This window comes from Periplaneta americana, chromosome 16 (assembly GCF_040183065.1).
Source record: "Periplaneta americana isolate PAMFEO1 chromosome 16, P.americana_PAMFEO1_priV1, whole genome shotgun sequence".
NCBI lineage: Eukaryota > Metazoa > Arthropoda > Insecta > Blattodea > Blattidae > Periplaneta > Periplaneta americana.
In genome coordinates, this window is record NC_091132.1 from 5,713,768 (window position 1) to 5,731,239 (window position 17,472).

The window sequence follows — 17,472 nt, forward strand, 5'->3', positions numbered from 1 at the left end:
TACTGTTATAAGAAATGTAATTTCTCTTCATTTATTAGTGCATATTTATTGGCATATTTTGCACTTTTTAGGAGCATATTTAGTACCGGTAATTTTAGATCATGAACTTCAGAGCCCTAGACTAATGACTAAAAATGTCATACTGCTTCACATCATGCTGCCAATTACTTTGAATATTTAGGATACACATTTCCCAAAATGAGAATCATATTAGTACAATATATTCAATGTCTAGTAGGTATCTTTCGAGCACTGCAATAACATGTATTACAGATTACACATCACACGTACTTCAACTGCATGCCACCAGGGAATGGCATGCTGGAAGCCAACTAACTCTGCCAGTTCGTCACCCCACTTTTTCTTGAGGGTTTCTTCAAACAGGTGAACTCTGTGAACCTTGGAAAAGTTGTACCACTGAACTGGGGCTTTCCATGGCATGTCAGTTAAGGCATTCACTGGCTTTGCTTTCTTCCAGCGTTTGTGAATATTTACCAACCCTCCGGAAAATCTGGTCCACACCAACAATTTCACGAATTTCTGCAACATTGTGGAGATGACATTAGTTTAGCTATCTCAGTATTCTCATGATGTGCCTCTAGAAAGACTTAAACAACATCGTCCATGGCAGACCTTTCGCTAATTTTGAAGAATACGAAACTAACACACAAAAAGTCTTCATTGATAAACAGGGCCGCCGACAGAATTTACGGGCCCCTATGCAATACTGTACTCGGGCCCCCATTGAAAAAAGTAAAAATTACAAGTTACCAGTTATTCTAACCATAATAATTATTTGCAAAATAAATAAAAGATAACCCCATACACAGATACGAACTTAAAAATATACACTTTTATTACGTCGAAAACTTTTAGCAAAACTTCACAATAGCACAATATATTATATTCATAAAACATTATTCTAAACAACTTGCAGTCCAACATCAACAAACAACTCTCTTTGACTTCACTGATGCAAAATCATCAATTATGTCATCAAAAATCAAAGTCTCCAGACTAAGGAGCCAAGGTTACTCAGTCGTTCTTGACACATTGTTTATCTGAATACATTTTTTATTTCCTTCATTTTGCTGAAGGATCTTTCAGCATCAGCAACTGTCACGGGAATTGTATAGAATATTCTAATGGTTATGCAAATATTTGGAAATAAAGTATCCAGTTTTAATTCCCTCAGACTATTTAGGAGATTCATAGGTTTCAGTGGGGTTGGCCCTAAATTAGAGGCATGAATTGATTTTAAATATTTCGGCTCATCACTGATCTCTTTATTAATATCTTTGTAATATTTTTCACGCAGTCTAGCACCCATATTAATATCTTCCAATTTTTTCTGTCTCTCCTTGTGCTTCTCAGCTCCCGACTTATGCCTGTACTTGTCCATTGTGCAGTTGAACTATAACCGGTAACACTAATGAACAAAATTTACTAGACAAACGACAATGAAAAGACGAAAGTTTCGACACGAAACATACAATGTACTGAAAAAGAAACGTGATCCTGCGACTTCAGCTTGAGAGAGTCCACTAGCATATTGTGGTGGGCCAGTAGGGGTTTGGTAGTTAAAAAGGACAAGCCAATAAATAATTGAACGTGTTCAGTGCAAGCGACGGGAACATAGTTCATGCAAATGCCGGGCCCTCAAGTGTCGTGTCGGTGAACGTTAATGCGGGAAACCGATATTCTATTATGTAAAAGTCAAATATTTATATATGAAGTGGTAATTTGTATTAATTCTACTACTGTTTAGTTAATATGTTAAATTTATGTAACAAATATTCTTACACAATTTTATAGTACCCGTATGTATCTGCAAATAATTATTCATGATAATAAAAAGTAATCAGACTCACATATAAATTGAGGGAAAACATATAAATTGAGGGAAAGAAGGCAGAGGACGGACACTGGAAAGTTTTCTTTTCTCAATCGTACTGGAATGCTTTACCTGCAGACTTACTAAAGGCTTTACCAACAACCAAAAATGCATTTAAAAATAGGCTTAAGGACCTTACTAATAGACGGTAATTATACATAGTACTTAAAGGATGTAAATTATATGTTGTTATTGAAGTGTTGTATCAGTGAAGAATTGTTGTGTCAGTGAAATGTGTTGTATCAGTGAAGAAGTATGTCGTGTCAGTGATGTGTGCTGTGTAAGTGAAACGTGTTCCTGTCAGGGAAGCTTTATAGTTTATAGTGGCAGTGCAAAGTATTTGAACAGTGAAATGTTTTTGAAGTGTTAGTGAAATCGGGATAGAATCAGTGAAATGTGCCGTAGTTCCGGTGCAGTGAGTGAGTTGACAGCGAAATGAGTGTAATGTTGAAAGGTACTTGTGCAGATATGAACATACAGTATACTCGTGGGTTTTTGTTCGATCTTAGTTTTAAGATACAAATTAGAATATTTCAAATGTTATTTTAAGTGATTGTTTCATTTAATTTAGTATATTCCCTGTTGTTGTTGTTATTATTATTATTATTAGTATTATTATTAATTGTATTTTTAATTAATAAGTTTATTATTGTCATTATTGAGTGTAATTAGTTACCACTGCCACCGGGTATATACCCATTGCAGTGTGAATAAATACATACACTTAATCTGACGGGCCCTTATTGCTCACAGGCCCATATGCACTCGCCCCCTTTGCCCCCTCTTCTCGGCGGCCCTGTTGATAAATAAGTAGATAATTCGGAACAGGTGCTTTATAGGATCCACCAGTCTATTCTATTACACTACTAATTTCACTTGTATCACATATTCGTTCTGTGTATTTGATTTGTTCCACCTTCTCAACTTTTACTATCTTGGAGCCATGGAATGCAAAACTGTGTGTGTTTTACACAGAGTGGAAGTGATGTAACAATGCACATTGAAGATGACGATGGAATACATTAAAATATAAATAAAAAACCTAATATATATTTTGTAATGAAGTGCATTGTTAGTTGGAAAATTAGGCTGAAACAGTGGCGGCTCCTGCATATTTCTTAAGAGGAGGAAAGACGTTAACAGCACAAATTGACACCATCTTGAATTAAACATGCAATAAATTAGTCTACATGAGTATGTAAAAACAAAGTTGATTACCTTTTATGAGAGTCATTACTGATAGAAGAATTCTGCTCGTCGCTGCTTTGCTGCTGCGAAATGTTCCATCACTTAATCATGCCATTTCGGATCTTTTTCCATTTGCAGCAACAGTTCTTTCTCGATTGACATAAGTGCAAGAGAAGATAGCCTGTCTTGACCCATAGTGTTCCGACAATAAGTTTTTATTCTCTTCAGTGAGAGTCTTAAAAATGAGCTGCCGGTGGCCGATTAATTTCTTTTTGTTTATGTTAAAAATAGAGTACTTTCAATTTCAAAAATATTTGTATAAAACTGGCAACTTGGCTGTCGTCTGTCTAGTAATGTAGAACTACTTCCGCTTTCTTCTATATAAACCCGACTTTTATATATTACCGGTTCTTCTGTATGGTTGTGAAACTTGGACTCTCACTCTGAGAGAGGAACATAGGTTCAGGGTGTTTGAGAATAAGGTGCTAAGGAAAATATTTGGGGCTAAGCGGGATGAAGTTACAGGAGAATGGAGAAAGTTGCACAACACAGAACTGCACGCATTGTATTCTTCACCTGACATAATTAGGAACATTAAATCCAGACGTTTGAGATGGGCAGGGCATGTAGCACGCATGGGCGAATCCAGAAATGCATATAGAGTGTTAGTTGGGAGACCGGAGGGAAAAAGACCTTTAGGGAGGCCGAGACGTAGATGGGAGGATAATATTAAAATGGATCTGAGGGAGGTGGGGTATGATGATAGAGACTGGATTAATCTTGCACAGGATAGGGACCGCTGGCGGGCTTATGTGAGGGCGGCAATGAACCTTCGGGTTCCTTAAAAGCCATTTGTAAGTAAGTAAGTAAGTAAACCCGACTTTTAACTTTCAAATATCCTCGAAAGTTTCAAACCATAAATAACATCCTCTATAAAGTGCAATAAATAATATTTGATTTATAATTGAACAACAAGTTCATAGATTTGTGTTAAAACTGTTTTTATTATGGCTCCTATGGTGTTATAGTCTGGTTAAATGCAATATCGCTAGATGGCAGCAGTAGCCAGCTTGCCACGCGACCTGTCGGTTTGTCTGCTACACTATTTACCGCGCATGTGAAGAATCAGAGGAGGAACTCCTCCCTACACGTTCATTCGCTTGCTCTAAAACTCTGCTTCTTTCTCTGGCCACTAGTGCGCTGTTGTCTATGTGTATTACCTGCAGCAGAGGAGGAATGGAGTGCCTTTCCTCACCACTAACAATCTCGCATCCTTCTCACAGTTTTCGCACAGCTCATGAGCGCGTGTCGTTTAAAACTCAATCAACCCAGGTTTTCTTATAGCAGTGAACATAAAAATGATCGAATCTTTCTCGAATTTCAAGGCACATATTTTATTTAGTATTGACTTGCAGAAGAAGAAAAATGTGAGGAGGACGTTCCTCCCTTCCCTCCCCCGAAAAACCGCCACTGGGCTGAAAGTCTGCGTAGTTTGGCAACAGCGCATCATCAGCTCACTTATGAATAGCAGCATTCCGTCCCTTTGTCATTGCAGTAGGGTTGTCAGACTTCCTAACTGCAGGACATAACGACTTATTAAATATGAAAGAAAACTGCATTCCTTATCAGTTTGTCTAATGACAAGAGTGAAAACAGAATCGTACAGATAGTTACTTATTGGGTAAAACAGTGTTAACATTTAGGATAAAATCAGGGGTGAATGCTAGTCACGAAAGTTAGGCTTGCTCTTTTATTCATAGGGGAAGATGGGAGGATATAATAATACATAATTAATAAAAATAATCAGACCCACATAAATAATTTATTTTATAATTATGAGTCATGGATCATATTCGCTTATCAGATGTAGAAGTTCGATATAATATAACAAACATGGCAAACAAAACAGTTTATTTAGTTTTTTCGACCCTGCCAACCAATGCACATTGTTATATTGAGCTGCACTGAACGAGCGCACATATTCTCTATAATGTCTGTCTTCTCTTGAATAGTCCTTCGGGAAAATGGATTTAATAATAAGGTTTCAATAACATACAATTCCGAACTCATTGCAATACTTCAAATTAGCGTTTAAGAATTAATAATACATGCAGCAGCTAACACATGCATTCCGTTCATACAATTACACTGCACTCGCAAATCACAGCACATTCCCGCTGTCAATACTGCTCTGTGTAACGTTAAATAGTCGTTGGTGTAGCTCTCGGATCAGAGCTTCAAACAACACACAACAGAAGCATGTGCGCCTAGGACGGACTAAGGAGGAAGGCACTTGCGCGCGCATCATATTCTCGCTGTTTCTACGTCTTTTCTGTAGCTCCGAGAAACGAGCAAGCGTTGCAATACTTGCGGTTTGCAACCTGCGGATGGTAATACGCCTATACAATATTCCAAAAATCAAAATACATTTTAATGTACGTAATCCCATTGTGAGAAATACACATTCTACGAAAATATTGGACTTGCGCAGCAAGCATAGCATGTCCTGAGAAATCGCCCCTGGATAAAATAATTTTTTTCTGAGAAAAGTATTCATTTGGGACTAATATGGTATTTGAATTTTTTGTTGTACTTATGGTTACCAACTTGTGATCTGAAAAATACGGGAGATTTGGTCCCAACAAATTTTAGCGCAATTTTTTTGGGTTGTGACACCTGGATTCATTGATAGAATTGTTTATATTTTTAGTATAAAAGTATCAATTTATCTATAATGTAAAAACATGGTTTAGATCACAACATTGATTACAATAATATTTCCCAAGAATACTGTGTTTCTCAGTTTTATCGTAATTTATATTTGTCAACAGGATACTGCAGAACATTTAATTTTTTATATTGCTATGCAAATTGAAAAAAAAAATCTCTCTACAATCATATGTACATACAGTAACACCAAAATTACAGGATTACCGGAACTGTACTGTACATCTTAATTATTGGTATTAATGCCAGTTTATATCTAAATATATTTGTCGGGTATTATTATTTGATTGCATAAAAAATTGGTGATCATGACTGATGAAGAAAAATACGGAAGAATTAGGAGATCAAAATGGGAGCCGGAAGGATCCAAAAATATTAGCTGAAATACGGGAGAGTTGGTCACCCTCAGGGCCGCCGAGGAGGGGCAAAGGGGGCAAGTGCATATGGGCCAGTCAGATTAAGTGAGTCTGATTACTTTTTATTATCACGATTAATTATTCACAGATACATACGGGTACTATAAAATTTTGTAAGAACATTTGTTACATGAATCTGACATATTAACCAACAATAGTAGAATTAATAAAAATTATCACTGCATTATGTAAATATTTAACTTTTATATAATAGAATATCGGTTTCCTACATTAACAATCATCGACACGACACTTGAGGCCTCCGGGATTTGCCTGAAATATGTTCCCGTCGCTTGTACCGAACATGTTCAATTGGCTTGTCCTCTTAACTACCAACCCTTGTTGGCCCACCGCAATATGCTAGTAGACTCTCCCAAATCCAAGTTGGAGGATTACGTTTCCTTTCCAGTAGGGCCTACATACTATGTTTCGTGACAAAACTTTTGTCTTTTCGTTGTCATTTTTCTAGTAAATTCTGTTCATTAGTGTTACTAGTGGACAATGGACAAGTAGAAGCATAAAGGTACGTCACATGTCGCTACTTTTGCAGCACTGCAGTACAAAAAACTGAGCAACTCTTGTACTGTGACGTGTGAACAACGATGCAACCCGAAAAGTAGCGGCTGCCGAACCTGCTGCCCGCTACTTTTTCATGCTGCGCGCAGCTTAAAAGTAGCGACGTGTGAACAGGGTTCTCAGGGTTGCAGCTGCAGCATTTTTGATATCGGTTTTGTTGAAACTTTTGCTGCAGTTGCAATCAGTGTTACCACCCAAATGTGCCAATGATACTTTTATTGCTTGGATATATTTTAATGTTAAATGTGATGAAAATAAATTATTTGTAACAGTTATTAAAAACACAACACAGTCTGAGCATAATTGGTGACGATACAATTCATTTTTTAAATTTTCCGTAGCGTAGTTCCAAACAGGAGGGTTGCCAACATTGATTACGTGAATATACTGTTGGTTATTATTTAAGTATATAGGCGTTTTTAAAAGCTTTATAGTAAAAATAATGTCAATTTCTGAATACTAGATACGACAGAAAAGCAAATAATAGATAAGGAAGCTTTCGCATGAGTTTCTTAATAATGCGAACATAACCACAAAATGTATATTGAGAAGTCAACACGGAGATGGAAACCTGCAGCATGACTGCGGCTGCAAAAGTAGAGCCTTGTGTGTGAACAGACTCGCAACCTCCAGTTGCAACTTTTGCAGCACTCGAGTTGCGCAGCGCGCTACTTTTGGCTTACATGTGAACACGACACGCAACTTTTGCAGTTGCAGTATAAAAGTAGAGCTGCAAAAGTAGCGATGTGTGACCGTACCTTAAGTCGGGAGTTGAGAAGCGCAAGGAGAGACAGAAAAATTGGAAAGGGAGTAGAACTTTGTTTGACGTTGGTGTAAAATTGAGTGACCTTGGGCAACTAAAAAGTAGCAGACAAATTGTGTCATTGAATGTGTTGTTCGAAAACAAGAGCCTTTCCAAAAACAGTATTACAGTATTTTCAAAACTCAAGAATGGAGAATGTGTTGCCAGAGACTGGCTAGTGTGGAGTAAAATAAATCAGGGAAAATAGTGCAGCGACTGATTTGTTTCATTCCACACTAGCCAGTCTCTGGGAACACATTCTCCAGTCTTGAGTTTTGAAAATAATACTGGAAAGGCTCTTGTCCCGTCACTTAGAAGGTTATTGGGCAGGTTGGAGGCACTTTTTCAAACAACGCATTCAATGACACAATTTGTCAGCCACTTTTTAGTTTTCCAAGGTCGCATGTTACTTGCCATGGCTCAGAGTTAGGAACTGGTGTGTGTAAATTTGTTTCACTTGCACATATTAACACATCATTTTTACTATTGTTTGCTTGTTCTGATTAAATACTACTGTTAACAGAATTTTTTTCTAGACAGTCACAACCATCAGTATTCACTTCTAAGTATGAACTGTCTTCATTTTTGACAACCTGAACAGATGGGCTTGAGATTAGTTCATTTTCTGCACCTTCACTAGCAAGGCTCAATTTCACACCAACTTCAAACAAATTGAAGGAAATAAAAATGTATTCAGAATAACAATGTGTCAAGAAAGACTGAGTAACCTTGGCCTCTTTAGTCTGGAGAGCGATCTTGCTAGGTCTTTAAATTTTTTGATATAATTGATGATTTTGGCTCAATGAAGTCAAGGAGAGTTGTTTGTTGATGTCGGCCTGCAAGTCAGAAATTACAGAGTTTAAGAATAGTGTTTTATGAAAACGAAACAAATGACAACGAAAAGACGAAAGTTTCGTCATGAAACATACAATGTAAGCCCTACTGAAAAAGAAGTGTGATGAGTATAATATATTGTGCTAATGTGAAGTTTTGCTAAAAGTTTTCAATGTAACAAAAGTGTATATTTTTAGACTCGTATCTGTGTATGGGGTTATCTTTATTTTGCAAATAATTATTATGGTCAGAATAATTGGTAACTTGTTATTTTTAATTTTTTTTTTCAACGGGGCCCGAACACAACATTGCACAAGGGCCCATAAATCCTATCAATGGCCCTGGGCACCCTAGTTGTACTCTATCCAAGGAATAACCTGTTAAAATCTGTACAAATACAATATTTCCACCTTGTATCCAGAATATTGAACGAAATGGAAATATAAAAATTGGAGATTTATCCTTCGAAGAGGTGGAAAAATTCAAATATCTTGGAGCAACAGTAACAAATATAAATGACACTCGGGAGGAAATTAAACGCAGAATAAATATGGGAAATGCGTGTTATTATTCGGTTGAGAAGCTCTTATCATCCAGTCTGCTGTCCAAAAATCTGAAAGTTAGAATTCATAAAACAGTTATATTACCGGTTCTTCTGTATGGTTGTGAAACTTGAACTCTCACTCTGAGAGAGGAACATAGGTTAAGGGTGTTTGAGAATAAGGTGCTTAGGAAAATATTTGGGGCTAAGCGGGATGAAGTTACAGGAGAATGGAGAAAGTTACACAACACAGAACTGCACGCATTGTATTCTTCACCTGACATAATTAGGAACATTAAATTCAGACGTTTAAGATGGGGAGGGCATGTAGCACGTATGGGAAATTCATATAGAGTGTTAGTTGGGAGACCGGAGGGAAAAAGGCCTTTAGGGAGGCCGAGACGTAGATGGGAGGATAATATTAAAATGGATTTGAGGGAAGTGGGATATGATGATAGAGACTGGATTAATCTTGCACAGGATAGGGACCGATGGCGGGCTTATGTGAGGGTGGCAATGAACCTTCGGGTTCCTTAAAAGCCATTTGTAAGTAAGTATATGCACGTACTAGAGAATTCATGAAAGCATAAAATTAATAAAAAAAATATAATTCCTTACGTAAGGTATATCCTCTGCTTTACCAAATAATCTGTCCAAGGAAGGCTTCACGTCTGGAAAATTCCAAGCCAGTGATGCTGAAAACAACAACAACTGTTAGATCCGTTGGATGTAAATTAGAAGCCACAAAGTTTTTTAACATAATAGTACTCACGAGGTATATTCCATTCTGTCACGTAGCAATTGTATCTGTAAAATGAGCGGAGATCTTCCATCAGTTCGTTTATTTTATTAGCCCTGCAATAAAGAATAAAAGCTAATACGGAGTGAACAAAATTACGCTATACTGCTATGCAGAAACTTACAATACAGCCCCACTGCCGCACATAAGCCTCGGTTGTCACAACACCTGTAGACAACAGTGACACCAGGACCACACAGAACAGTGATACAGTCTCTACAGGACCATAACCAGCTTTAAACGTCAGGGGAAGGGAGGCAAGGAATCACACACATATTATAAAGAACATGGACCTACATAACAACGCCCATATAATTTTTATACTGCATGTAATCCTGCAGAAAAGAGTAATAAGAATATCAGTAATACTAATTTTAAAGAACCACGAACCTTCTTGCTCTCTCCTCGTATCAAGTTTTGCAGCAACAATAGTAACAGTAATATTAGTTACGGTTGTGATTCTTGTGTTACAATTTCATCCTAAAATTTTAGTTACTTACTTACTTGCTTATTGGCTTTTAAGGAACTCGGAGGTTCATTGCCACCCTCACATAAGCCCGCCATTGGTCCCTATCCTGAGCAAGATTAATCCATTCTCTATCATCATACCCCACCTCCCTCAAATCCATTTTAATATTATCTTCCCTTCTACGTCTCGGTCTCCCCAAAGGTCTTTTTCCCTCCGGCCTCCCAACTAACACTCTATATGCATTTCTGGATTCGCCCATACGTGCTACATGCCCTGCCCATCTCAAACGTCTGGATTTAATGTTCCTAATTATGTCAGGTGAAGAATACAATGCGTGCAGTTCTGCGTTGTGTACCTTTCTCCATTCTCCTGTAACTTCATCCCTCTTAGCCCCAAATATTTTCCTAAGCACCTTATTCTCAAACACCCTTAATCTCTGTTCCTCTCTCAGAGTGAGAGTCCGAGTTTCACAACCATACAGAACAACCGGTAATATAACTGTTTTATAAATTCTAACTTTCAGATTTTTTGACAGCAGACTGGATGATAAAAGCTTCTCAACCGAATAATAACAGACATTTCCCATATTTATTCTGCGTTTAATTTCCTCCTGAGTATCATTTATATTTGTTACTGTTGTTCCAAAATATTTGAATTTTTCCACCTCTTCAAAGGATAAATTTCCAATTTTTATATTTCCATTTCGTACAATATTCTCGTCACGAGACATAATCATATATTTTGTCTTTTCGGGATTTACTTCCAAACCTATCTATTTACTTGCGTCAAGTAAAATTCCCGTGTTTTCCCTAATCGTTTGTGGATTTTCTCCTAACATATTCACGTCATCAGCATAGAGAAGCAGCTGATGTAACCCGTTCCAATTCCAAACCCTCTCTGTTATCCTAAACTTTCCTAATGGCATATTCTATAGCAAAGTTAAAATCTAAAGGTGATAGTGCATCTCATTATTATTATTATTATTATTATTATTATTATTATTATTATTATTATTATTATTATTATTATTATTATTCCACCATTGTTTTCTGTATTGCTGTTATTTATATTTGCTAAATATTTTTATACTGGTTGAATGGCAGAGAATGCTTTATGGCCTTAACTCTGCGGGTACCAGTAAAAATAAATGAAATAAATAAATGAACAAAATATAAGTTAAATTGTAGGAAAGATCATCGTAGTATCAATCTTTATCAATAGAGTGTATTTCCAACAGTCTTGGTCTAGTTTTGAATCCTGAATAGAACGTCAACTGCAGCACAAACAAGATGCAAGTGTTCGCTGATGCCAGTACCTGAGCCATGCATAAAATAATGATGCCACGTGAATATACAGTAGTTTATAAACAACTAACCTTATCTCCGTACGCCCTGGGCTAGAATACGGTCCCCACTTACAAATAAGTTATAAGATCCCAAACAGATCACTCCCTTTTCATTCTGAACCTGTCAGATGTCCTGTCAGTGTGAACCTAAGCGTAACAAATGCTTTTACAATAAGCTAAAATATTCATCATGCTGTACATCAACATAATTCGCAATGGAAGAGAAACGTAATTCCTGCGAAACACAGAGGTCAGATAACTTACTCTTTACAATAAAAGTGTTTTTTATTCTAAAAATTGTTTATTAATGTAGAAGTATTGTCTAATCATTATACCAAATTTCAGCACAAAATTAATTAAGATAATATAGAAATTAAGTTTTGAACTTTACTAAGGACTAGGGCGGCCAGGTAGCTCAGTTGGTAGAACAGCTGGCTACGGACTGGAAGGTCCAGGGTTCGATCCCAGGTGGTGACAGGATTTTTTCTCGTTGCCAAACTTTCAGAACGGCCCCGAGGTTCACTCAGCCTCCTATAAAATTGAGTACCGGGTCTTTCCCAGGGGTAAAAGGCGGTCAGAGCGTGGTGCCAACCACACCACCTCATTCTAGTGCCGAGGTCATGGAAAGCATGGGGCTCTACCTCCATGCCCCCCCCCCAAGTGCCTTCATGGCATGTTACGGGGATACCTTTACCTTTACCTTTACCTTTTTACTAAGGACTATACTGGTTAGCTTATTGTTAGATATTTCTTCATCTTATGCAGGGGGAGGAGGAAATTAAAAAGTCGTTAGAACATTTTCTGTATTTATCGCCATTTTGTCTTCAATTTCAACTGAATTCCTGGAAAAATTTGACTCGTTGAGATTGAATATGAACAAAATCCAACCAGTAAGCCATAATTTTTATTGCAAATTTCGAAAACATTCCAGGAAAACGTAACAAAATATCACACGAGTGTATCTATGAATTTCTAACATGTTGTAACATTAATTAACATACTCACCTTCTTCTTGTGTTCGTGTCTGACATCAAGTTCAGCAGGGTGATGTACGTTTCCTCCGCATGTACTGCCCTCCAATCATGTCGTGGTGTCAGCCCTATTCTGTACAGTCTTGATCGGAGCGATATGATGTATCGAACCCAGAATCCTACAGACTGAGGAGGAGGATAATATGTGGATATATTTAATTACATTACATCAAAACAAATAAGTACTTAGTACGGTTCTTGGCACCTCTCAGTGCAGTCCCTACCGGAGATCCGATTGAGGGACGTTTTACCTCCAGAGAATTTTACACTGAGGGACTCCATTAATATAAACTTGTATTCAATTGAATCGTCTATCTTCATGGTAAAATGATGTAATTAGAAGGATGAAGAATAACCGAGCTCCAGGAGCAGATTCTATTAACATGGAATTAATAAAACATGGTGGCGGAGCTTTATGGAAACATATCCATAATTTGATTCTTGATATTTGGCAGCTTGAACAAATGCCTAATGACTGGAATGTAGCCATTATATGTCCTATACACAAAAAAGGCAGTAAATTGGAATGTAATAACTATAGAGGAATCTCACTTTTAAATGTCACCTATAAATTGTAAATTATTTAAAAATAGCGTGTAAGAGGGCCTTAGACTAGAAATGTTTAGTTTAAATGTAGTTCTGTTTATAAGTATGCATAAGGGTGTAATTATTTGACTTATTTGAACTGTTGTATCAGTGAAGCGAGGTGAGTCAGTGAAGTTATGGTTTTACAGTGCAGTGAACAGTTCCGATCAGTGATAATTTATAGCGTCAATGAAATGTGTTCTATAGTGTCAGTGAAATGTGTTACAGAGTGTCAGTGAAATGTGTGCTAAAGTGTCAGTGAAATGCGTCATAGTGCCACTACAGGGAATGAGATGAGAGTAAAGTGAAAGACTATTGAAACTTATGTAGGACCTATACATAATTATGTAGGTTGTATTGTAAAATTAGGTGTTTTATTTTATGTTTTATTATTATTGTGTTAAATTGTATTGTGTATTCTTATTGTATTGTGTATAAAATTGTATATGTGTTGTAAATTGTATTATGTATTGTAAATTTTATTGTGTATTGCTTATCATTTTAACTGTGTATTGTTAATATTGTATATACCACTGCCACCGGGTGCTTGCCCACTTGCAGTGTAAATAAATACATACATACATACATAAAATTTTTACCAATATTTTATCTAAATATATTGAACCATACGCTGAATCAGCTCTTGGCGATTACCAATGTGGCTTTCGTAAAGGAAGATCCACGACTGATCAGGTTTTTTCCTTACGTATGATTTTAGAGAAATTTTATGAATTTAACTTACCGTTACACCAGTTGTATATTGATTTTAAACAAGCATTTGATACAATAAATAGGAATTATATATTTGATGCAATGGCAGAATTTGGAATCCCTAGAAAGTTAATTGCCTTAACCAAGATGACCTTAATGAATACACAAAATAAAGTTAAAATACAGAATAAATTATCAGAAAAGTTCATAACTCATAATGGAATTAGACAGGGTGACTCCTTATCAACACTCTTATTTAATATTGGTCTAGAGCGAGTTATTAGAAAGATTGCCATTAATCCAGGGGGAACCATATTTAATACAATGTTTCAATACTTTGCTTTTGCTGATGATGTAGCTGTATTTGCACGGAATGTGTCATCCTTAGATGATGTCCTCAAACACATACATAATGAGACAAATCCTTCAAATTTAAATATTAACAGAACAAAGACAAAGTATATGAATAACATAACCACGAGAGACAATACTGTAAAAACTGTTGTCTTAAATGAGGTTATTTTTGAGAAAGTGTCAAGGTTCCGATATCTCGGCTCGATAGTCACCGAGGATAACAACATATTAACTGAGATCAAGGATAAAATAGCCATTGATAATCGATGCTTCAGAGCATTAGATAAAATTATAAGAATCAGATATATCTAAAAAAAATAAAGGTGAAGATTTATAAAACCATTATTAAACCTACGGTGACTTTTGGAAGCGAAACCTGAACTCTACCTGAATGACCATCTTAAATACGTGGGAAAGGAAAATTTTAAGAAAAATTTATGGCCCTATTTATGATAAGGGAGAGTGGAGAATTAGGACCAATTCTGAACTACAAAAACTATATAAAGATCCAAGTATTGTCACTGATATAAAAATTAGACGGCTGGAGTGGCTGGGCATTATCAGAATGGACAATAATAATATTCCTAAAAGATTACTAGATGCCACGCTAAGTGGTAAAAGAAGAGCAGGAAGACCTAAACTACGATGGTTGGATGATGTTCAGGATGATCTAGTTAAAGCAGGAATTAAGAGATGGAGACGGAGAGCCCTAGAGAGGGAAGATTGGGCGGCAATTCTTAAGGAGGTCAAGGCTAAACTAAAAGGGCTGTATGACCACAGATGATGATGATGATTGAATTGAATCGTACCTACACCGATTTCACATTTCTGATAATCCTACTTGTCTGTGGTGTAATAATCATGATGAAGATCTGGAACACATTCTTCTATACTGTCCATCCATAAACCACAAAAGAAGTAAATTAAAATCATCAGTACCAGTTGCAGAAGACACAGCCCTGCAGTATATATTGACTACACCCCACCTCTGGCTACTAGCAACAGGCATCTATAATGAACACCGATCACAATACCCCTCATTTCTCGTGAAAAACAACAACTGAATAGACTACAGTGGACTATAGTGGACTTTATGTTGTCAGCAAACAGCTGGATACATTAGGAAGATTGATTGATATCAAAACAAACTTCATAGGAAGGTTTTACGCAAGAAAAATGATTTGCAAAATCTCAATACTGTTCACACTTTTCCTCTTCCACACTTATGAGAGAAAGTAAAGTTATAGTAACATAAACATAAAAAAAAAACAAAGAATTAAATGAACGAGATGAAGAAGGAAATAAGAGTTAACTTTTATACAGTAAATTGTGCCACTGAGTAAATCATTCACAAAATATGAAGCAGTGTTTTTGGCACCACAAAGACATATAAATACAGAATGGAAGTGATACGACTGTGCAGGTTGAAGGGGGTAATAGACTACATTAAAATAAATACGTAAAATCTATTATGCGTTTTGTAATTAAGTACATGGATAATCACAAAATTAGGTTGAAAGCCTGTGCAGTTTGGCAACAGCATATCATCGGCTCACCTACGAACAAAAACTACATGAATTCAGGTCTGAATAGCAGCATTTTGTCCCTTAGTCACTGCAACAGGGTTGCCCGACTTCCTAAAGGCAGGGAATAATGATATGTGTTAATCCTTTTATTCAATTTGCAAGAAAACTGCCCATTTCATTTAAAAACTGCAAGGGGATAAGTCATTCCTTATCAGTTTGTCTAATGATAAGAGTAAAAATCAGAATCGTACTGATAGCACTTATCAAGTAAAACAGTGTTAACATTTAGGAGGAAATTACTTTTTTTCTGAGAAAAGTATTCATTTGGGACTTGGCTTATGTTTCTCACATCGAATCTGTAAAAACAGGTTTTCTACCACGAAGTAAAAGGGTATTGACGTAAAATTTAAATTCAAATTTTCATCAGGATATAACAATTCAGTTTTATTACTTACTAGCCGTACCCGTGCGCTCCACTGCACCCGTTAGAAATAAATATAAAGTAATTACATAATTAAAATAGGACGTTTGATCCAGGGAACATTCGTGTTTGATAGAAGGATAAATCGTTTAATATGTTACTTAAATTAAATTGCATCCAAATAATTAAAATGCGATCATTTTGGTCCAGAGACACTCATTTGGTGCAATGACAATTCCTTTAACCTGTTTCTTAATTTTTATTACATGCAACCATAGTTTAATGAAGATTGACATCATTTAGATTTAATGTGTATATTTTATTTTACTTGCTATAGGTTTCCATTGAATTATGGTAATAACTTAATTTTAACCCTTGTTTTCTACGTATTCAGTAAATGGCACTTGGCCCACTATGGTTCTGAACCCTTCAAATAACTTCATCATCATCATCATCATCATCATCATCATCATCATCCTTCACGAATTAGGCCTCTGTAGACCTGTTTCGGCCCCATCTAGCAGTCTTCTTAAAGGTCTTCCTGGTCAACGATGTCCTCTAGGTTTATATTGCATCATAATTTTTGGGATTCTTGAATTTTCCATTCTTCTTACATGATCTAGCCAATTGAATTTGTATCTGCTGATTTTTTCTTCTACTGACTCTACTTCTAATTGTTCAAAAAATTTCTTCATTCCTTTTTCGGTCTAAAAGAGTATATCCTGCTGTCCTCCTGAAAAATTTCATTTCTGTTGCTTTGATTGTGTTCATGTCTTTTTTCTTTAATGACCAAATCTCGCTTTCGTATAAAAGGGAGGGTAATGCTAGTGTATTATATTCAAATAACTTAAATTATATTATTTAATATTACATATTATGTTATATATTATATTATATTATATCAGAAGTTACTGTAATAACATTATAGCATTATGTCCATCTAGAGAAACTACACTTTCCAATGGTGAAATAATAATTAATTATACAAATCGGTTAATTTAGCTTCCGATATTACTTCATACAAACACAGAAACATTCTCTGTAGGCTATCTTTCATAGCTTTCGATTGTTGCTGTCCAAGGCCCCTTATAGACGAAGTCATTTGTTTTTTAATTCATTACACGGCCTTAGATGGCAGTTATTTTAATTTTAAAACTAATTTATCTCATTAAATATCAGTCCTATCAAAATTTTTCAAGGAATAAAACTTATCGCAAATTATTATTTCGAAACCGCTATTTGAATACGTGTTG

At 36.1% G+C, this 17,472-nt stretch overlaps 1 protein-coding gene across 5 annotated transcripts in view; it reads right to left on the reverse strand.

Annotated features, from left to right (window-relative positions):
* Positions 1-17,472, reverse strand: part of LOC138691204 (uncharacterized) — a 62,335-nt gene that overhangs the window by 23,095 nt on the left and 21,768 nt on the right. For 4 of the 5 annotated variants that reach the window (XM_069812998.1, XM_069812995.1, XM_069812994.1 and 1 more), the window contains 4 exons: positions 12,597-12,748; positions 9,751-9,833; positions 9,597-9,673; positions 292-540 (listed from right to left, as the gene is read on the reverse strand). In XM_069812998.1, the coding sequence (XP_069669099.1) occupies positions 292-540; positions 9,597-9,673; positions 9,751-9,833; positions 12,597-12,622 (435 nt within the window). In that variant the 5' untranslated portion in view covers positions 12,623-12,748. The remainder of the gene's footprint in view (positions 1-291; positions 541-9,596; positions 9,674-9,750; positions 9,834-12,596; positions 12,749-17,472) is intronic. The other variant, XM_069812997.1, reaches the window with a different exon arrangement.